The 21,473-nt window shown below is 53.4% G+C and overlaps 1 protein-coding gene across 8 annotated transcripts in view; it reads left to right on the forward strand.

Moving 5' to 3' along the window:
• The window catches only part of NPHP4 (nephrocystin 4), a 110,977-nt gene that overhangs the window by 43,890 nt on the left and 45,614 nt on the right, over window positions 1–21,473 (forward strand). For all 8 annotated transcript variants that reach the window (XR_009258466.1, XM_058719311.1, XM_058719312.1 and 5 more), the window contains 3 exons: window positions 116–242; window positions 13,050–13,232; window positions 16,929–17,067. Coding sequence is in view for 7 of the 8 variants with exons in the window: in XM_058719311.1 (XP_058575294.1) it covers window positions 116–242; window positions 13,050–13,232; window positions 16,929–17,067 (449 nt within the window). In the remaining variant the exon portion in view is untranslated. The remainder of the gene's footprint in view (window positions 1–115; window positions 243–13,049; window positions 13,233–16,928; window positions 17,068–21,473) is intronic.

Below are 21,473 nucleotides of genomic sequence, written 5' to 3' on the forward strand. Positions count from 1 at the left end.
GAGCCCAGTGGTCTTGCTGGGAGGGGGGGACTCTGCACCAGCAGCGCCCGGCGCCCAGGTGGGTGCAGGGCAGCGGGGCATAGCCTGACGTGCCTCTGCCCTGTTCTTGACCCAGCTCTGGAAACCAGGCTCTAGTTTTGAGAAGCCGCCTCCGACTCCGTGAGCTGGTCCGTCACCCTGCGTTCGCCATCGTCTTTCAGCTGGAGTACGTGTTCAACAGCCCTTCAGGGGCAGACGGCAAGGTGAGAACCCGGCCCTGGGCTCCGTGCCCCGAGAGTCAACAAAGTCGCCACTAATGTTGTTTCTGTTAAGAGCAGCGTAATATTAGCAGTGTGGGTGACAGGTGTAGATCGCGATCGTGAGCCTAGAAAACACTTCTCCCTAGTGATCGCTTTGTCACTGTCATTTCCCGTCTCTGTGGTGATAGGACGCTCTGCCAGCCGGTGGTAATAAAGAGTGCAACAGGTGGGCATTACCACAGCGTTAATTCACAATTACCAGATTGATACTCATTTTGGAAACTGAGTTCATCTTAATGTATTTTTCATACAATATTAAGTGTAGTAAAGCTTGAATCTGGACAAGTGATAAATTTCTTACAGTGACTTGATAATGTGCTTATCTCATAACTAAGAGCAAGGATTTGTAGGGTTCAGTTGGAAGAAATACGGTTGACCCTTGAGCAACACAGGATCCACTTCTAACAGGTGTTTTTTGGTAAATACAGTCGAGTACTGTAAGTGTATTTTTTTCTTATGATTTTCTTTTTTTTGTTACGATTTTCTTAATGACATTTTTTTTTTCTCCAGCCGATTTTACTGTAAGAATACAGCATATAATACGTACACATATAAAACGTGTTAATCGACTGTTTCTGTTATTGGTAAGGCTTTTGGTCAGCTGTAGGCTTTTGGCAGTTATGTTTTTGGAGAGTCAAAAGTTCCACGCAGGTTTTTGACCATGTGGGGGTCGGTACCCACACCCCTGCCTTATTCAGAGGTCACGGTATAGCATACAGACATCATTTACATCATGGAGGTCGATTCTTTGGAAAACCCAAATCATGCCACGCTTAAGATTCCGGTTTCCGTGGGGCGCCTGGGTGGCGCAGTCGGTTAAGCGTCCGACTTCAGCCAGGTCACGATCTCGCGGTCCGTGAGTTCGAGCCCCGCGTCAGGCTCTGGGCTGATGGCTCGGAGCCTGGAGCCTGTTTCCGATTCTGTGTCTCCCTCTCTCTCTGCCCCTCCCCCGTTCATGCTCTGTCTCTCTCTGTCCCAAAAATAAATAAAAAAATGTTGAAAAAAAAAAAAAAAAAATTTAAAATTTAAAAAAAAGATTCCGGTTTCCGTTTGAAAAAGCAAGTTATCAATTTAACAAGTAGGTCAAAAACAAAACAAGGATGACCGGGTACCTTCCATGGTGGCCGGTCTGAGGAGCGGGACTGAGCACGGCCCCGGGGTGCGCCTTAGGAAGGGGAGCGGGGTGCTGAGCGGAGGGGCTGTTGTATTTTCTCATGTTCTCTGGCAGCAGTGAGCTGACCTCTCTGCCATCCACACCTCAGATCAACATAATTGAGAGTCCTGATCAGATGAGCAAATCTGGAGGCAGGTGTTCTGATTATAGCTGGACACACGATCACACTGTGTCCTTCCCAGGTCTGCTTTTCTTTATTTATTACCAGGAACTGTATCTAAGATGCAACCGTGTGTGAGCGTGCCTGGCTGCCTGGGGTGGGCATCCTGGGCCTGGGTGGGGGTGGGGGTTCTGCGGGGAGGGAGGGCCTTCTGGGGCTGGAACCCCAGAGCTGCCCTTGGGAGGACGTGGGTGGCGGTGGGAGACGTGGCACCCTCCGTGTCCCATTTACGTAGATGGTGTCCCGCCAGAATGTTGATTGTGGTCATACCACGTAATGATGTAACATACAGTGTCGCATACAGTGTTGATTTGCTTGCAATTACAAAGCACCTAAGCAGAAAGGGATGTGTCTCGTGTGATACTTTATTATTTTGTTAACTCTTCATGGAAATGCTTAACCCGTGGCAGGTGGTGGGGTGTGGCCCGGGGGCGGGGGGGGGGGGGACAGGCCGCAGCCAGTTCGCCCTGGGACCCTCTCTGGGCCGTCGTGGGGCACACTCTTCACTTGCGTTCCACCTGTAGGTCTCCCCTTCCTTCCCTGAGTTAGAGTTTCGTATGGCGGATGCTTCAGACACGAACTGAGGCAGATGGCGAACAGTGAAATGAACCGGGTGGCCCAGTGGTGTTACACCTGTGTGCGCTGCCCTCTGCTGTCTGTACCGACTCCCACAGTCCGTTTTGATTTATTTTCAAGCAAAATCCAGTCACGATCTGCTTTCATTACTGTGAACGTCGTGGCACGTACGTTTCTTTTCTTCCCTTAACCCTTTCGTTGTGGAACATTTCAAATACGATGGCAGAGAGAAGCCTGTGGTGGACCCAGAAGTTACCTGCTCACGGCCAGACGCGTAGGTTCCAGACAGCCCATCACTGCCTCTCTGAACGGTTCGGTACGTGTCTCCTAACGGTGGGGCTTAAAAACACCGCCGCAAAACCGTCGACGCGCCTAAACGCCTAACTCGGGTTTCTCCACTATCACCCGATCGATGCCCAGGCAGCCCGCGTGCACATTCTTCGCCTCCTTTCCTGAATCGGAACTGGCAGAGCCAGAAAGCTAACTGTACTTTTCTTTGGAAAACGGTTTCTGAAGCAGGTCTTCCTGCATGACTGGGGCAGCCATGGTCGTCTCCCTCACGGATGCTGCCTTTTGTGCTGCGACCTGTTGTCAGGATGGCCTGGCCGCGTCCCTTAACCCCGTGTTCCATTACTCCTCCCGCTTTGGACCGGGAGCTACGGGCCTCAGTCTCCTGAGGCCCTTTGTGAGACGGGTCACTTTTACCTGGTTTATCTGGATGGGGAGACACCATCTGGGCTGGAGTGTGTCCAGCTTACACCCAGTCACCTGTGTCTGAGAGAAGTTTTTGGTCCTGAGTGTTTTGTTCGGTCACTAAAAACAAACTAGAGAAACGGTTTTGAGAAGACATGCCCCTTGGTGGCGGTCCGCTGTGGGGCTTTCGCATCTTGTGTTTAGCCAGCACAGCTGAAGCCTGGGTGGTTTGTCTTGGGCTGGCGGTGAAGAGCCGGAGGGGTACTTGTTCCCACCAGACAGCTTCCTTCCCGGGAATTTGAGTGCGTGGGGACAGTGTGCCCGCACGGGGCGGCGCATTTTGGAACGCTGGCAGCTGCGGGAGTGTGGGCTCCATCAGCGTTTGCCGAGAAAGCAGACTTCCCAGGGCCTGAGAGACAGACACAGAACGAAGGCAGCCGTAAAAACAATCAGGCCCAAGGTCCTCTGTTGCATTTTTATGTCAGAAGTGCCAGCCCCCACGGGCTGCCAGGGATCAAAACAGCCCTTTTTTTTGGAGTCACATGGCAGAATACCTCCCGGATGTCTAGAAGGGGAAGGTGAGCTGGTCTGTTATTTACGTGTTTGCTGGTATTCTCTGGACAAGACAAGTCCCTATAACAAAGATCTGGGTGCTCGCCAGGTGCCTGGGATTCCTCAGAGCCGAACATTTTGACAATCTGTATCGGGCGTGTGCGAATCATGCCTTGATTTATTCTGAAATGATGTGAATTTGCACTTGTAGAACTTGGAAATAGAGGCGTCTTGAGGGTTTCCTGGAAATGTTTCAGTATAACCTGGCTCGTCCCTTGCAGCGAGCCGGGTGTCCCAGCGTCACCATGGCGCCTTCCATATGGCGTAGCCACACCTCCACCTGCTCAACCTGGGCCTCTGCCCTCCATCTGCCCAGAGTGCCCACTGTGTGTGTGTGGGGGGGGGGGGGGAGGAGGCCCGCCGAGTGCGCCCTGTGTGTGCGGCGGAGGGGGAGGTGGGCGGGGGGAGCGCTGAATGAGAGGGGATCTGCTGCCGGCTCTTCTGTTTTGTCCTGAATGTTGGGTTCCCCTCGGGGCTTTAAGAAAGATATCCACTCACTTATCTTTTGAAAATTGTTTGTTTGGTTTGTCTTTTTAAAAAATATTTCATTGAGAAATTCACAAGGCCTAAAAGAATTTTAAAGTGTACAGTTTAGTGGTATTCTGACTTTTATTTTTTAATGTCTTTTTTCTCTTGTAGTAAAAATACACAACATAAACTTGGCCATCTTCACTGGTTTTAAGCGCTGTGGTTTGGTGGCATTAAGCATGTTCACACTCTTGGGCAGTGGTCACCGCCATCCATTCCCAGAACCCTTCACCTCTTGTAAAGCTGAAACCCCGGCCCCAGGAAGTACTATCTCCTCCTTGGCCCCGTTCTCCAGCCCTGGGCACCACCATATGCTTTCTGTCTTTATGACTTTGACAACCCTGGGGACCTCACGTATGTGGAATCGTTCAGTATTTGTACTTTGTGACTGGTCTCCTTCACTCAGCATAATGTCCTCACGGCTCATCCGTGTTGCTGCGTGTTGGAGAATTTCCTTCCTTCTTACGGCTGAAGGACGGCTATCCCACATTTTACTGATCCAGCCATCTGTTGATGGGCCTGGGTGGCTACTCCGTTTTAGACATTGTGAATAATGCTAATACGAACATGGGAATACCCGTGTCTCTTCGAGACCCTACCCTCCTTTCAATTCCTTTGGGTGTATAGCCAGAAGCAGAATTACTGAAGTGTGTGGAAATTCTACTTTTAATTTTTTGAGGAACCCCTACACTTTTCCACGTCGGTTGCACCACGTTACGTTCCCCGCCGACAGTGCAACAGTGCTTGAGGGCTCTGGTTTCACCACACCCTCGCCAGCACTCATAGTTTTCATGAGGTGGTGTCTCTCTGTGGTTTTGATTCGCATTTTCCTGATGGTCAGTGATGCTGAACAGATATCTTCTCACATGCTTGTGGGCCTGTATTTTCATTGGAGAATGTCTGTTCAAGTCCGTTGCCCATTTCTGAGTCGGGTGGTCTCTTGTATTGTTGCAGGGTTTAGGAGTTCTCTCCGTGTTCTGGGTGTTAATCTTTTATCAGGTAATGGTGTTTGCAGATTTATGTTTTCATTTTACTGTTGGTTGGCTTTTCCAGCTAATAAATAAAGCTGCTCTAAGCATTCTTGGGCAAGTCTTTGTGGACATATGTTTTCATTTCTTTTTGGTGAATGCCGCGGAACAGAGTTCTGGGTCCTAGGTAGATACAGGTTACCTTTCCAAGCAATGCCTGTTTTTCCAAAGTGCTTGTGCCAGTGCTGTTTGGGAATTACAGTTGTTCCACATCCTCACCAGCTTCTGGTTTCGTTTTTTTAATTTCAGCCTTTCTAGTGGGCATTAATTTGCCTTTCCTTGGTCACCAGTGATGAGTCCTGTCCCTGTGTTGGTTGGCCATTCTAATCGTCCTTTGTGAAGTGACTGTTCCGTTGTTTAGGATTATGTGTCTTTTTTATTACTGAGTAGATAGGAGTCTGTCTGATGTATTTTTGCTAAAAGTCTTCTGTCACATACACAGATTGTTAATATGTTCTCACAGTCTGTCACTTGCCTTTCCGTATTCTTAACACTGTTCTTGGGGAAAAAAGGCACAGTAGGACTTTATGTAATTTCTTTAAAAACTTTTTCTTTGGATGCTAAAGAAAATCACAGTCTCCATATGTGCCTTGGTCCCTACTGTTGGAACACAGAACGTTGTATATCCCAGAATGACTGTGCATTTCAGCACACCGGGAGAAGGTGGGCGTGGACAGTGGCAGCCTCTGTACCCACCCACGCCAGCCCACTTAGTTCCATGCTAGAGAAAATACTCTCCTTTGGTCGCCCCTTAAACAGATCAGGAATGTGCCCTAAACCTGTTGGTCTGCTACGAAACTCTTTGTAGATTTTTCTTGTAACTTACGTTTCTATCATCGCTGGTGCTTAGGAAAGCAAATTTCATACATGTTTCATTTACTCTGTAGAGCAATACTTCTTTGCATTTGTCTCAAACTTCTTTCTTTTTTAACTATCCACGGGCTAAGCCTTCATGCTCAAACAATAAAGCGTTCAAATACAAAAGAAAAAAAAACATTTTATCTGGACATGATTTTAAGCTTACAGACAAGTTACAGAAGTACCAGGAATATTAGTCCACTCTTAACCCAGATTCACCTGTTCTCATTTGCCACACTTGCTTTATTTCATGATTTTATTTTTATAGGACAGTCTCCCTGCTTTAAGAAACATTTTGAAGTGAGTCTTCCTTGTGTTAGATTTCGTGGTGTTTCCTCCTGATGGAGTCAGCTTCTGCATCCCTGCCGGAACACTGCAGGGGGTAGGGGTGTGGTGTGTCCCTCAGGGTCCCACAGCAGAGATGCATGAGGTCCCTCCCATCTCATTGGCCTAGTTAGTTTCTTTTTTAAGATTTTATCATTTTTTATTTTCTAATGTTTTAATTTTTTTGAGAGAGAGAGAGTGAGAGAGAGAGAGAGAAAACGAGTGGGGGGGGGGGCGGGCAGAGAGAGAGGGAGACGCAACCCGAAGCAGGTTCCAGGCTCTGAGCTGTCAGCATGGAGCCCGACCCAGGGCTCGAACTCGTGAACCGCGAGATCATGACCCGAGCTAAAGTTGGACACTCAATTGGCTGAGCCACCCAGGCGCCTCTAAGATTTTGTTTTTTTTTTAATTTTCAAAAAATGTTTATTTTGAGAGAGAGAAAGAGTGTGTACATGAGTGAGGGAGGGGCAGAGAGAGAGAGAGAATCCTAAGCAGGTTCCAAGCTGTCAGCACAGAACCCAGCGTGGGGCTCAATCTCATAAACAGATCATGACCTGAGCTGAAATCAGCAGCCTGACACCCAACTGACTGAGCCACCCAGGTGCCCCTAAAGATTTTTTTTTTTTAAGTAATCTCTACCCCCAATGTGGGGCTTGAACCCACGACCCCGAGATCAAGAGTTGTGTACTCAACCGACTGAGCCACCCCGGCATCCCTGGTCAGGTCTTGTGTGATGTCTCCACTGGACAGTTGCTGTCTTCCTCCTTGCAGCTGAGAAGCAATCTGTGGGGAGACCTTTAAGCTGCACAGACCTCCGCCCCTCATCTAGCCGTGAGGGTTTCCAGCTCCCTGTGGGGATGGACTCACGGACACCTTAAAAAAAAACCCCAAAAGCTGAAAGCTGCCGTTCCTGATTAATTTGGTGCTCACAGTGTCCCAGAGTGTGCACGGTGCCTTCGGGCTGTGTCCTTGTGACGTCCTCCATCATGTCTCTCAGTTTCCTACTTCCTGGCATAACGAGAGGCCCCAGGCTCACCTTGCATCCTCCCTGTTCCAGCCCCGGAATCAGCCATTTCTGTGATGGGCTGTGGTTTCCCATCCCTGCCGCCTGCTTTTTTTTTTTTTTTAAAGAATTTTTTTTTTTTTAATGCTTGTTTATTTTTGAGAGAGAGAGTAAAGAGGGGGCAGAGAGAGAGGGAGACACAGAGTCCGAAGCAGGCTCCAGACTCCGAGCTGTCAGCACAGAGCCCGTTGCAGGGCTCGAACTCACAGACCGCGAGATCACGACCTGAGCCGAAGTTGGACGCTTAACCGACTGAGCCACCCAGGTGCCCCTAAAACGTAGCTTTTAAACAGTTGAACAGTTGCTTATTATGTTTATTGATTAGTACTTGATTTCTGTGCTGCTGTTGTAAATAGGGCCTTTTCCTCCATTGATGGCACCTTCGCTTACCACTGTGGGTGTTTTTTTTTCTGGAGAGTCATTTACAAACTTATCAGCGGTTCCCATGGCTCTTACCCTATACCACACACTGGTTTTAAAATTGCACTGTATTTTGAGGTGAGTCCCACTGTAAGGAGTATGCAGAGGGCTCCGTGTCCCTCTCCCACCGTCCTCGGGGGGAAGCCTGTCTCTGGACAAGCAGAAGCTGTGTTGTCACATCCCCTGGTTGGCTTTTCCTTCGGGTCTGACGCCTGGCGAGTGCTCTCCTGGACCGTCTGCAGCCTCGTCAGCCCCTCGTCCTTCCCTGTCCCCCTCCCCCTCCCACTGGGAGGAGCTCACTTCTTCCCCCGATGCTGACTCTGGAAGAGAGCTGCCTTCTCTCGAGGCCCCTGGGGGTCCCCTCACCCAGGGATGAGCCCTGGCCTCCCGTGCACCCCTTCCCTGGAGCAGTGGCTGTTTCAAAGCACGCAGTCCCCTGTTGACCTGTGGCGGCGGGGGGGAGGCTGGCCCTGAGAGGTGGAGGGGCTGTGCCCACAGGAAGGCATGCCAGGCTGCCAAGCCTGGGCCCTGCCATCCATGGGCCCAGTGTGAGGAGGGGGCGGGAAGAAGAACAAGGCAAGGGGCCGGTTCTCCTGCGGACGCACGTGCAAAGGCGGCTGGCTGGGGACTCGGTGTCCAGAGGGTCCAGGCACAGCTCCGGGCTCAGGGCCGTTTCGCCTTTGCTTCTTTCCTTCACTGTCAAGTGACACCTTTTTTGCAGAGAGGTCCAAAGCATTATGATCCCTTTAGTCAGCATGAAGACTTGTCCCAGGTTATGGAACTTTCTTAAAACCACGGTCCTGTTGATTTTCACTGCTCATGTGTATGTTCAGAAATGATTCCTTTATTCCACAGAATGAAATGAATATGTTGCCTGCCGAAGATTCCTATGCTTTTAAGTGATGTATACTGTGTCCTACAAGGGGAGACTAAGTGACTTTCATTCTGTGTTGTTGGGTTTCCCCTTCCACCGTGAATGCATGTGAAGGAAATTAGCCTGCAGCCACTGCCAAGCTCACCTCACTGTCTGTCAGATTTGCAAAGGGCTTTGGCATCTAAACGATCCGTTTTTGGAAGCATGACTCCGGGCCGGTGACACCTGTTGTGCGAGCCTGTGCTTTGCCCGGTGGGCGTCACCCAGGCTCTGGGTGTCTGTCTGCCTCCCGACTCCTCACCTCGGGTGGCCTTGTGCAGTCTGCCTCCGGGATCAAGGACTTGGCGTCCTTCGAGGAGAATGCCGGGAAGAGAGCAACTTACAGGCGGCCTTGCTCCTTGTCGGGCTCTGGCTGCTCCCGTGTGCCCCTCTGGAGGCCGTTCCCTGGTCCCTGCCACCTGCGTTGGTGGGGGGCGTTCTCGGGGCACAGCCTACCTGCTCTCAGCCCAGGGCCCGGCCTCTCGCCCCTCCTTCAACTGTGATGTCTCTCTGGTCTCGTTTCTTCTGGCTTCCTTGTCCCTCTGTGATGTGGCTGACACTGGGGACACTGGGAGGCACTTTGACACACATTTGTTTCCCCATTCCGGTTCACCTAAGCATGTCCCCCGACAGGCGCTGCTGTCACCTCTATGGTGTGGCCAGGCCCTGAGTCTGGTGCTGGCCAGGAGCCTGGGGCAGGAAGAGAAAGGTCTCCCCGAAATGCTGGAGAAAATCACCCTCATGAAATAACGTGGACTTTTTACCTGCCTCTAGATGACTTTCAAGTTGGTCTGAGGGCAGAAGCCAAGGGGACTGTGCTCATTTCCTGGGGCGGCCGGCCCAAATTGCCACCAACTGTGTGTGTCTCAAAGTGATTGACATTTATTCTCTCATGGTCTGGAGGCCTCGGATTTAAAGTCAGTTGCACTGGGCCGAAGCCAGTGCAGGCAGGGCGGCGGCCCTCCCTTCGGAGGCTGCAGGGGAGGGTCCTTCCTGCCTCTTCCGGGTTGGTGGCTGCTGGCGGCCCTTGGCTGATGGCGAAGCTCCTGCCTGCACCTGCCTTCCCTCTGCGCGTCCCCCTCTGTCTCTCTGTCTGTCCTGCTTTGTAAGGATGCTTGTCATTGGATTTAGGGTCCAGCTGGATAATCCAGATCTCCTGATCTCATAATAATTAATTCCATGGGCACGGACCCTTTTTCCAAATAAGGTCACAGTCACAACGCTCAGGGCTTAGGATGTGAACATGTGTTTTTGAGGCCACCGTCAAGCCCACCTCAGGGAGCCCAGAGTGCGGCATTCCTGGGGTCAGGTGTCTGTTTTCTGTCTGTTTGGGCTTTGCCTGGTGAATGTTGGCGTGGCTCTTCTGTTCCGCGGCAAACCTGGCTCACATTCCAAGTGTGTTCCTTTGGCCTCCCGTATGTTGTTTGCTGTTACAATTAAAAGTCTTAGTGGGAGCAATGTGATGTATTTTTTTTCTTCTTTTCATGAAGTCAAACCTGATTGGACAGGATAAGACGTTCTACAGTAACCAATCTTCTCTCGACCACTAGAATTCACCGACAGGAGGAGCCTTGTCATGTTGGCCAGCTAAATAGCTGCTCTCACTCTGCCCACCTGCTTGGATGCACCTGACCTTCTCCTCAGAGCCTGGGGCTGGGGCTGGGGCTGAGGGGATTTGAGGGACATGGGGTGGGGGAGGTTCCTGCCTGCAGCTGTCACCCTGGCCTGGTGAGAGGGAGCACAGGCTAATAAATGGCAATTGAATTGCCATCGAGCCCTAATTGTCGCCGAAATCTTTGCAAAGGAGCGATCAGTGACTTGCTAACTGTCTCCTCTCGTCGGAGCTGTTGGAGACACGAGCGAGGGAAGCTGGATACGCTGTGCAGAGGAGAGCTCTATCGATCGAGGACTGGGAAACCAAAGGAACCATGAAATTGGAAGATTGCATATCAGAATCACCTAATTTGAAAGATTAAACCACAAGGACTTGCACAAAGAGCATGAAAAGTTGGACACATATTTCATTTTATTTTTGATCCCATAATAAACTGGATTTTATAGATGACTGTTTAGAAAAGTAGTCTAGAAATGATTGGGTCTGTGTAGTTTTTATAGTGGCCGTTTTTGCCGGTACATGTATAGTCATTTTTTAAAAATATTTAAAAAATTTTTAATGTTTATTTCTGAGAGAGACAGAGTGTGAGTGGGGGAGGGGCAGAGAGAGAGGTGGAGACCCAGAATCCAAAGCAGACTCCAGGCTCCGAGCTGTCAGCACAGAGCCTCGAACTCACAAACCGTGAGATCATGACCGAGCTGCAGTCGGACGCCCGACCGACTGAGCCACCCAGGCGCCCCGATAGTAATTTTGTTTTTGAAGGGCAGTGGATTTATAGTTGCTTGGTGCTGGTTTGTGTCCCTGTCATCGGCCAACGGGATGGGGAGCCGCAGGCATCGTCTTCGTATTCGACTCGCGTCGGAAGTGTCACACAGGGTCGTGTGCTTCGGCTTCTCACTTTGCTGGTTCCTGGTACTTCCAGGATGTGAGTGTTTTTCTCGTTGATCTGGCGGGGACCCAAATCCCCGGTCACCCCTGTAACCAGGGCAGAGGAGGCGGTAGCCCAGCTGCTATCTGAAGTTTGGCTCCGTTAAAGGGTCGGAACAGGCCCCCCTGAAGTGAGGTCGGTCCCCTAACGATGGGGCCTCAGGAAGAGATTAATTCAAGACCAGACGCTGACTCTGGACATTTATCCCCACGTGACCGAGGGAAGCAGCAGGAAGGAAGAGCATCTGGCAAAGGAACAGTCTGGAGAGACTGACTGAGGAGACGAATGTGCTTCCTTTTCCATGTTGGGTGCTGTTTGCACCTACGCTCGGCTGTGGCGCGGCCTCGCTGACTGTCGAGCCATCCGCGTGGGGCTCCAGCCAGAGTCCTTTTGTGCGTGTGTGACCTTGGACCCGAGCGCAGTCGACTCCTGGCCAGGACAAGGGCGTGGCAGCTGACCCGTGTCCAGCAAGTAAGCGGGGTCCGCTGGGAACCCCAGCCGTTGTGCTGGACGCAGCCCGTGTCAGCGGGCGCCTTGGCTCTCCTCTCCTTGGGGACGATGTCCTTCACCATCACAGATGGGGCGTGGGCTTCGGTTCCTTTCCAAGAGTGTGAGGCCCCCTCCATGCAGGCTGTCCACCCTCCCCGGCACCGTGGCTGCCTGGGTTAGCGCGTGTGGCTGGTGGTCTAGAGCGTCGGAGGCCCTCGGCTCCTCGGCTGCCCAGGGACCACATGGCAGCACCGTCCTCATGCCAGACGGGCGCAGATGGCCCTCTGCTGCCTCTGAGGACAGCGTCAGGAGCCGGGGTGCTGAGCTCGCGCGCCTTCGGGGTTTGCTCCTCCCATGTTGCCAGCCGGGCCTGGAGTCGGGGCAGAGGAGGTGTGGCTGCGGCCCGGGTCTGGACTGTGTCACTGTGACCCTGGTTAGGGCCGCTGTGCTCTTGGGCCGGAAGGGCCCTTCGGGGCTCCCAGTCTGACCTCCTTGCAAGAGTCCTGTGGCCCCTGGTCGAGAATTTGCCTTCCCGGGGTCCCGATGTGCCGCCTCCCAGGGAGCCTGCGGCGTCTGCCTGTCGGGCTCGGTCAGAGCCGGAGTTCCTGACCTTGCCTTCTGCCTTGCATCACTGCCCAGCTGATGAGGGGTTTTCCCACCCGACCTGGGCCTGGAATGTGGTTTTATTCTTACTTCTCAGTGAATGGATGAAAGTGTGCCGTTAAAACACTGCTGACTCAAGCCCTCGAACCATATCGGAGAAAATGACTCTTCCCTAATCCTAGGTTTTTCCTTAGTGTCCTCACTGCTTTCACTTGGCTAGTGATAGAGAAAGCAGGAGAAGGACCTGGCTGATTTCCCAGGTACACGGAGTCACATGGATGAAACGTGCCATTCATTCTGAGCTGGGACTTAGCTGCAGAAACTGTGTGTAAATAATCCTGATTTGAATTCCCATGTGCGTTCTTCATTATTTTACAAAGTTTCGTATCACGAACACAAGTGTCATTCCTGGTGTTTTCCTAATGGATTTGTGCAGACGTGGGCGAGGTACAGCCTGTTTACAAACCTGCAGAAAGAGCCTTATGGGACCAGGAAAGGTCAGAAGGATGATGTCGGTCTTTAAAAGAAAAGCCGCCGCCGCTTTGAGCCAGAAAGGGAGACCTGGACGGAGGAGGGTGCTGGTTAGCTTGAGGGGGGCTCCTCAAGGTGGGCGGCTGCTTCCCTGTCCCCCAAGCTTCTGTGTTGTGCTCTCCTCCTGCTAGACAGGCCCCTCTTGCACGGTCCCTGCCTGGCGGCCCTGCTCCCTGGTGTTTGCCAGCCGGTTTGCTGGTAACTCACACACCGCTGTGCTTTGTCTCCCTTCCAGGCAACGTCGGTCACCTCTCTGTCCAGCGTGGCATGCATGCACATGGTCCGCTGGGCTGTGTGGAACCCCTTGCCGGAAGCCGGCTCCGGAAAGGTGGTCTTACCTCTGCAGGGTGGGATCCGGCCCAACCCGTCGCACCGTCTGGTCTATAAAGTGCCCCCAGCCTGCATGAGCTCCAAAGAGGTAAATTGTTGAGGTGCTTTTGTAAGTATGAGTCCTGGCTCGTAAGCTTTTAGCAAGCTCGTATGTTTTCAGAACCAGAAGTTGACAGATCTGTTTGTGGATGTGTTGTGAGCAGAATGTCTCGTGTCACGGATGTGCCCTTAAAAGACAGGTGTGACTGCTGAGTCACAGGTGGCTGTGAACTCGCTGAGGCTGGTTTCACCTCGGGGCTTATGATGTGCTGTTCACACGTCAGTCTCGCAAGGTGGCCTGTGACCCTTATTTGTACACTCTGTGGAACAAGATCCACTTCTGTGCTCTCCGTGTCTTTTTTTTTTTTTTTTTTAAACGTTTCTTTATTTTTGAGGGAGAAACAGAGTGTGAGCAGGGGAGGGGCAGAGAGAGAGGGAGACACAGAATCCGAAGCAGGCTCCAGGCTCCGAGCCGTCAGCACAGAGCCCGACGCGGGGCTCGAACTCACGAACCGTGAGATTGTGACCTGAGCTGAAGTCAGCCGCTTAACCAACTGAGCCACCCAGGCGCCCTGTCCATGCCTTTTTATTTTTATTTTTTTATTTAAAAAAAATTTTTTTTAACATTTATTTATTTTTGAGACCGAGACAGACAGAGCATGAACGGGGGAGGGTCAGAGAGAGGGAGACACAGAATCTGAAACAGGCTCCAGGCTCTGAGCTGTCAGCACACAGCCCGACGCGGGGCTCGAACTCACGGACTGCGAGATCATGACCTGAGCCGAAGTCGGACGCCCAATCAACTGAGCCACCCAGGCGCCCCTGTCCATGCCTTTTCAAAAAGGACTCTTGGAGCGTTTTGCCATGGAGGGTGGGCTTCGGGGCTGTGGTCGGAGCCGGGCCGTCCGCGTCCAGCCCGGCCCGTCCGTGTGACTTGTCACTCGTGCCCGCTGGCCCTTGGCTCCCTCCAGCTTTGTGTGGAGGGCAGGCCACAGCAGCAGTTTTGAAAATCCATGTTTGGAATGAAGCTTTCTCTGAACCCCAGTAGAGGAGTCAGGTAAAAGGGGGGGCAGGGCCAGCTGACGTGTGTGTTGTGAGAGGTCTCGTCCCCTGCCTCCCCCACCCCACCGGCAGCCTCGCAGGGTGGGTGGCAGGGACCTGGGGTGTCACAGACACCGTGTGACCCCGCGGCCACGGTCGATGGCTGGAGTCTCTCCCGATGCCTGTGTCGAGGAAGGGCTCTCGGTTCTCCCGCTCACGTTCCTGAAACGTGTTCTCTTTGTGTCAGTGGTGCGGCCTGGAACCTTTTAGAGCTCAACTGTGTCATTTTTCTTAGGTGAAGGGGCCGCTGTGTTATTTCAGCACGCCGTCTGTGTGCTGACCCAGGCGACAAACATCATTTTCTGTGTTGTTATTTATGATGCTTTGGGGACCTGGATGAGGGAGCGGCTGACTGTGCGGCTTTTCTTGTTCCAGGAGCGTCTCATTATGGGGCCACATTTTGCTGCATCCCCCCCACGGACTAGTCTGAGCCCTTGTTATAAAATTGCCACTGGAAATCCTGAGGCCATCACCTCTCTCTCCCCCTCTCTCTCTGTGTGGGTGTATGTATGTGTTTAAATAAATATTTATTGGATCTAATTTTAGCCTGTCGTGCCACTACGTTTCCTTCACTTTCTACGTGCGTACGTAAGCTGTATTGGGGGGTAAGCGTTTGGAAGTTTCGACTGTCTCGAGGACACAGATACCTCCAGTACTGCCATTTTTTCACAAGGAATATCACTTCTAATTGGCTTTTCTCAACCTTCGCGCTGCTGACATTTTGGGCCTGATAATGCTGTATTGTGGGGGTTGTCCTGCACAGCGGGGACGTTTGCCACCAGCCCTGGCCTCTGCCCTCTAGATGCCAGGAGCGTGCCCCCAGCTGTGGGCACAGTGGCTGCGGACGTCGCCAGGTGTCTCCTGGGAGCAGAATTGCACCTGGTAGGACCACTGTGCTAAACACGTGTAACTACCTGACACAGTGGGCCCCAGCTGGTCACAGCCGCGATTCTGTACCCTCCTCCGCTTCCTCCCATGTTTGCCTTCTACAGCCGTGCCGGCGTCTGGCAGGCAGAGAGCTTGCGGCCCGGTGTGTGCCTAGTCTCCACCCCTACGCCAGGCCACTCTTTATCTTACTCTTCTATTCAGTGAACTTCTTTTTTTTTTAATTTTTAAATTTTTAAAAATTTGCTTATTTTGAGAGAGAGAGAGAGAGAGAGTGTGTGTGTGTGTGTGTGTGAGCAGGGGAGGGGCAGAGAGAGAGAGAGAGAGAGAGAGAGAGAGAGAATCCCAAGCAGGCTCTGCACTGTCAGCACAGAGTCCGATGTGGGGCTTGAACTCACGAACTGTGTGATCGTGACCTGAACCAAAACCAAGAATCGGACACTCGACCGACTGAGTTACCCAGGCGCCCCCATTCAGTGAACTGCTATTGAGCACCTGTATACATTCTTGGAAACTATCCCTGATCCCGTGAGCTTACAGTTAAGGGGAAGTGGCAGATATTACTTGGAGGAAAATACAAAGATTGTAAACATCCCATAGTTTTGGACTAAGTAAATCTGAGGGCTTCTGTTATGATTATTTCAGTGTTATTTACTGTGAAGGTAAGAACAGTGTGTTATGATTATGTTTTCTTTCCTAAACACCTCTTGTAGTTTTCCTATGAGCAAATTACTGTCTTTTAAAAAAAAATGTCCATCTCCAGAGGCAGCCACTTCCAACTCTTAGCGGTGACTTCTGGCATTTACTTTGTTTCCAAATATTAATGCTTCTACTTCTATTTCTTAGTTGATTAATTTTAGACGTTATATATTGACCTCCAGTAATGACAGACGAGAACGTTAGCTCTTTGATGCAGTCCCGCACTCTTTTTTTTTTCAACGTTTATTTTTTATTTTTGGGACAGAGAGAGACAGAGCATGAACGGGGGAGGGACAGAGAGAGAGGGAGACACAGAATCGGAAACAGGCTCCAGGCTCTGAGCCATCAGTCCAGAGCCTGACGCGGGGCTCGAACTCACGGACCGTGAGATCGTGACCTGGCTGAAGTCGGACGCTTAACCGACTGCGCCACCCAGGCGCCCCAGTCCCGCACTCTTTAAAGAAACCACTCTGTCCTCCCACTTTGTGGCCTCGGATTCAGGGACTATTTCTTGCCAGAAGCGTGCAGCACAGTGAGGTCTGGCCTAGAGGATGGTAAAGGGGACTGGGCAGTATGGGTGGAGGGGCCATGAAGAGGGAGGGGCTTGGAAAGCAAGCCCCTAACGTTGCTTAAGAAATGCCGGGTTAACCCTCAGGTGCACGTGCCCGAGTCTGACCCTGAACAGCATACCAAAGAGCTTGAGAACTGACTGTGGCACTCACACTATGCACCAAAATTTAAAAGGTCGGCTTTGCATAGATTTGTTAAAAAACACATTCGAAACTGGGGAGGTGTGATTTCTACTTGTGTAGGGGCCATTCTGTGCTAGTGTGGGCGTCTGGGATTTGATTGCTGCTGGACGCTGATCTTTTTCTGCTTGGCAAGTGACTCGATTATAACTTCAGAGCATGTGGCTTCAGACATCGCTGGTTTTACGTGGACTTCGGGCCGGGGGGCTCGCTCCCGGGTCAAGGTGACAGGAAGGGGGGCTCGCTCCCGGGTCGATTCGACACGAAGGCGCGACTAAGGGAGGCGGCTGCTGTTTGCTGTCTCCTCGCAGGTGGAGCAGGTGGCGTCGGGGACGGTCCAGTTCCAGTACTCGCTGAGCCCCAAGGGACACCCGGACACGCTGCCAGGGCACAGCCACGGCCCGGAGGCGGAGCAACAGCCCTCCAGGAAGCCACCCGCGTCCCCTGCAAGTAAGTGTTTGCAGGGCACTGATTTTGGAGCACACAGCGTGACTCCCGCCTGTTCCCGAGGAGACGTACTTGGGCGGGTACAATAACGTTCATCCGCGAATCGCCACAGATTGCTGTCGTTTGAGCCAGTGGGCTGAGCTTCTGCTTGATGTGGAGGTGTAGGATTGGACGGTGACGGGTGGCCTGGCGCGGTGTCACCTGTCACCCGGAGCTCCCTGACCAGAAGCCCGCGGAAGGCTGTGCCGGTGACGCGTCACGGGGCCCTTGGCACGGGGGTCCTGCAGACGCGGGCCCAAGAGCTGGAGCCGCGCTGAGCGCCATGGGTGCGCCTCTGCGTTGTGCTATTAGCGTGTCGTGGGTTTGCCCTTCCGACGAGGCGCTTCCCACCCGCTTCAAGTCCGAGAGTGGGGCGTCTGCTCTCAGCTCGGGCCTGTGAGGAAGGGAGTGAGGGCTACCAGCAGAGCAGCGTCCTTCCCGTGGGCGGGGACGTGTCTGCACGTGTGCAGGTGGTGAAGCAGTGATGTCCGTCTGTCCGTCTGCCTCCCACACCTCATCCCCTCACCCCTGAGCTCTCTTGCTGTTGGCTTCCTTCCGGGAAGAGTTTCTCCACGTAGTGACCCCGGAAGCTCTGGGGAATCCCAGCAGAAAGAACCTCTGTTCACACGCTCCATAGAAGTCCTGACCGGGGCCCCTGCTGCGTCCCCTGCCTTTGTCCGCGTGGTTCCCGACTGGCAGCCATCGGTGCTGCTCTCGGAAGAGAGTGTGGAGTCAGGGTGGGGCCGGCAGACGTGTCACCCACGGACCCAAGTCCCCGCTTGGTCCCTGCACTCTGCCACTTCTGCCGTGGGGCGGCCTCCCAGCTTGGGCCAGCTTTGCCTGCGTTTCGAGATGTTCGAATGAACAGATTCAGCAGTCCTGCCCCTGTTGTGCCATGCGAGGACGGTGACCGGTGGGAGCTAGCCTGTCCCTCGGACCCCAGTCTCTCCAGCTCTCCGCACGTAGTCAGGCACAGAGCAATGCCCATGGGAAGCCAGACACTCCTGGGCTCCAGGCATGTTGTGGAGGTTCAGTGGGAAGGGGATCCTCCCTCCCCACAGACGCCGCTGGCTTTGGGCTCGAGATGATCATGTTAGTCAGTGGGACGGACATCTCTCTGGATGAATGGGTGGGGGTGTGTGCTCCCCGTGCGGGGCTCACCGAGCCCTAGTTGGGCGTGCAGGATTCGTGCCCTCTGAGTTCTTTACTAGGAGAGTTATGGTTAACATCATGGCGGACAGATTGCTGGAAGGATCCAGATCTAGTACAGACGTGTGGTGGCGGTGCCATCCATTCTCCACCACCATCTGGGGACCAGCAGGTCCGCCCGGATGGAACCTGATTGCATTTGGTTTATTTAATTGGGATTTATCGCTGCATTCACATCACATTGAGAGGATTGCCTTCATCCCAGATTCCAAGCATTTGAAGGCCTGGCCTCCCAGGACCCGACGCAAGAGACTTAAATATCTCTCGTGCTTAAGCGGTGATGGAAACCTTTCCTCCTTCGATATTTTACCAACTTACCCGGTTCTGTTGGAAATCTTGAGGACACGCGGCTGTCACGTTAAGTGAGGGACTTTGGCTCTCTGTTATGAATTATCTTTTTTATGTCCTCTGGAGAATTACGAGGGAGCAAAGGCCCACTCATCACCCTCCGGGAACGAGTGCACGGAGCCACTAGAGGGCACTCGCTCTTGGTTTTTGGAACTTGGAATTTCCCTGACCCATATTTTACTTTTGAATGTTCTGGCGGTCTCAGAATGTCCGTGTGTTCGCTTCACGGATTTGAAAAACAGCCGGGTAGAAGGGGTCGTGGGAAACCTGTCCTCATGGTGTTTCCCAGGATACCCTGGGTTGGGTTCTTGCCATGGTTGTGACTCTTTGTGTGTTGGCACTGCAGGGACGTCTTCTCCGACAGGCAGCTCCCCGCCTTGGGTTGTGTCATCAGGGCAGTTATTCAGGAAGGGGCGTTTGAGCTGTCCAGCTGGAGTGACGTGAGCTAGCAGATTTCAAGGGATCCCAGGTGTGCGCTCTGGGGGAGGACGTTAGCGGGTGGCCCAGAGCAGAGGCCTTGGCAAGGGGCAGGTCCCTGCAGTGGCCAGCCCCTGACGCTGACCCCGGCCTCAGACTCTGGGCACCCCTTGGTTCTCCCCACTCCTCTGGGGCCTGGTTGGGGCACTCTCACACCTCCAGCAGCAGGATGGACAGACATTAGACGTGACACCTTTGTGGTGACACCCCCTCGTCAGCCCTTGGAGCATGCATCTTCTCCCGTGTCCTCTGTGCTTAGGGGACATCTGGGTTGGGGCGTCTCTACCAGGCACATGCATCTCTCGCACGAAGAGCCCGGCTGCTCCCGCAGGTGCGGAGCCGCTTCCCAGGTGCTCAGGTGCATGTTGGACCCTGGGCCCTAACTTAGCAGCATTGTGGCAGCTGCTGGCGCAGGCAGGACCCTAGGACCCCCGGGTGTGCTCGGGATGCGTGTCCCTCGCTGCCCCTGACTGCCCGGCCTGCCTGAGCAATGGCGGCGGCTGCGGTGGGGGGCGGAGGGGGGCTTGTGCAGCTGTGGGCAGCCCCAGCCCCTCCCCCGCAGCACCCCCAGGTGTGCTGGGCCTCCCCAGGCATCCGGTGTGCAGGAGCCCCTCGGCCACCCGCGTGCACCCTGGGTGCAGCACCAAGCCCCATAGCCACGCCATCTCTGAGCTGGCTGTCCCTAATCTCTGCGGTTTGTTCACTGTCCCCATTTCCTGTGGTTAGAGTCTCAGGGAGGATGGCTGTTTACCCCCAAATAATTAGGAATGAGGGCCTTTCAAATGGGTTTGTCGTATGAATTCTTGGTGTCTGAATAACCATCAGATACTGAGGAATCCTTTATTTTCAAGGCCCAGTGAGGACATCTGTTTCTCCAGGTCTTTCTTTAAATCACGGTGACGCTGTCTTTAGCAGTGTTGACCCTTCCTCGGCCATGCGTTTGGTGTCCGCTGTCCTGATCCTGTAATGTTGCCAGACCCTCCCCCCCCACTCCCCGGTCCGAGACCTGAGCTAGTCGATGACTGACCCCTCAGCTGGACATAGGTGGGTTTGTTCCCCTGGACAGCGTTTTCCTCTGTGAACACCCCTCATCCGGCCCGCCTGCTGACTCCTTCCCTCAGTTTCCCCCCAGAACGCACAGTGGTGTTTAAGAAAAGCATTCCCGGAAGACAGCTTGCATTTTGGGACAAAGGGCTTTGGTGGTACCTGCTGTACAGGGCTGGCCCCTGGTTGGGGACGGGCAGGGAGGTGGTTGTGCTGTGGGCCCCCCAGCATTTCCAGAGAGGCCTCTGCTCCCTCCAGCCTGGAGGAAGCCTCCACGAACACCTGGTCTTCCATTGACCCGTGCACTTGTTTGCCTAACTCTCTGTGACCCCTGCCCAGTCCCCTCACCAAAGGCACGGTCTGTGGAGCGTTGACGTTTCAGATTTGCGTGATCCTGTACACGCGTCCCCCAGGCAGAGGAGGTGCCAGGACACAGGTCTTTGCGTGACCCGAGGGTCTGTGTCCACAGTTTGGGCTTCTAGAAGCCAAACTGACAGAGGGCGGTTTGGATGGGGAGCTTCTGTTGACAGTGGCTTTCAGCAAGTGGAGGCTAACCAGTGGGTGGCAAGGTGTCGGGAAAGATGCATCTTCACTCAGGTGGCCGACCTGCTGTCCTCTGTCTCGGGCGGTCGGTGGGGATGCTGTCTGCACAGCACTCAGCCCTGGTGGCGGGGGAACCACCTGGGTAGTCCCTTCCCGCTGTCCTCTGTGCCACCTCCGAGGCCTAGGTGCACGTGGCTTCCCAGGCTGCGTGGCCCCTGAGCCGCCCAGAGGGCGGGCAGGGCTGCCGGTCCTCTTGGCGTTTCCGTGTTCTTCAGGAGACCAGAGCCTTGTGGCTGCTCAGCCAGATGCTGGTGCTGCTCCCAGAAGGGGCGCGTGCGGGGCGAGCCTCTGGGGCTAGCAGCTACTTTCTATGGTGTCTCCATCTGCGGGCCGCCCTGCCCCCCTGCCCGCTGTCGTTGGTTCAGCCGGGAGCGTTTCGGGTTCCGATGGAGATGCAAAGTCGCACTTCGTAATGATTGTTAAATTAAATTTTGTTCTTTTTTTTTTTTAAGTTGATTTATTTATTTTGAGAGAGAGAAAGCAGGGGAGGGGCGGAGAGAGCGAGGGAGAGAGTGAGAATCCCAGGCAGGCTCCACGCGCAGCTCAGAGCCCAACGCGGGGCTCGAACTGACAAACCGTGAAATCATGACCTGAGCTGAAACCAAGAGTTGGACGCCTAACTAGCTGAGCCGCCCAGGCGCCCCGAAGTTCTTTGTAATTTCACCACCGACCCGTGAATGTGCACGCTT

Source organism: Neofelis nebulosa, chromosome 2 (genome assembly GCF_028018385.1).
Source record: "Neofelis nebulosa isolate mNeoNeb1 chromosome 2, mNeoNeb1.pri, whole genome shotgun sequence".
Classification (NCBI taxonomy): domain Eukaryota; kingdom Metazoa; phylum Chordata; class Mammalia; order Carnivora; family Felidae; genus Neofelis; species Neofelis nebulosa.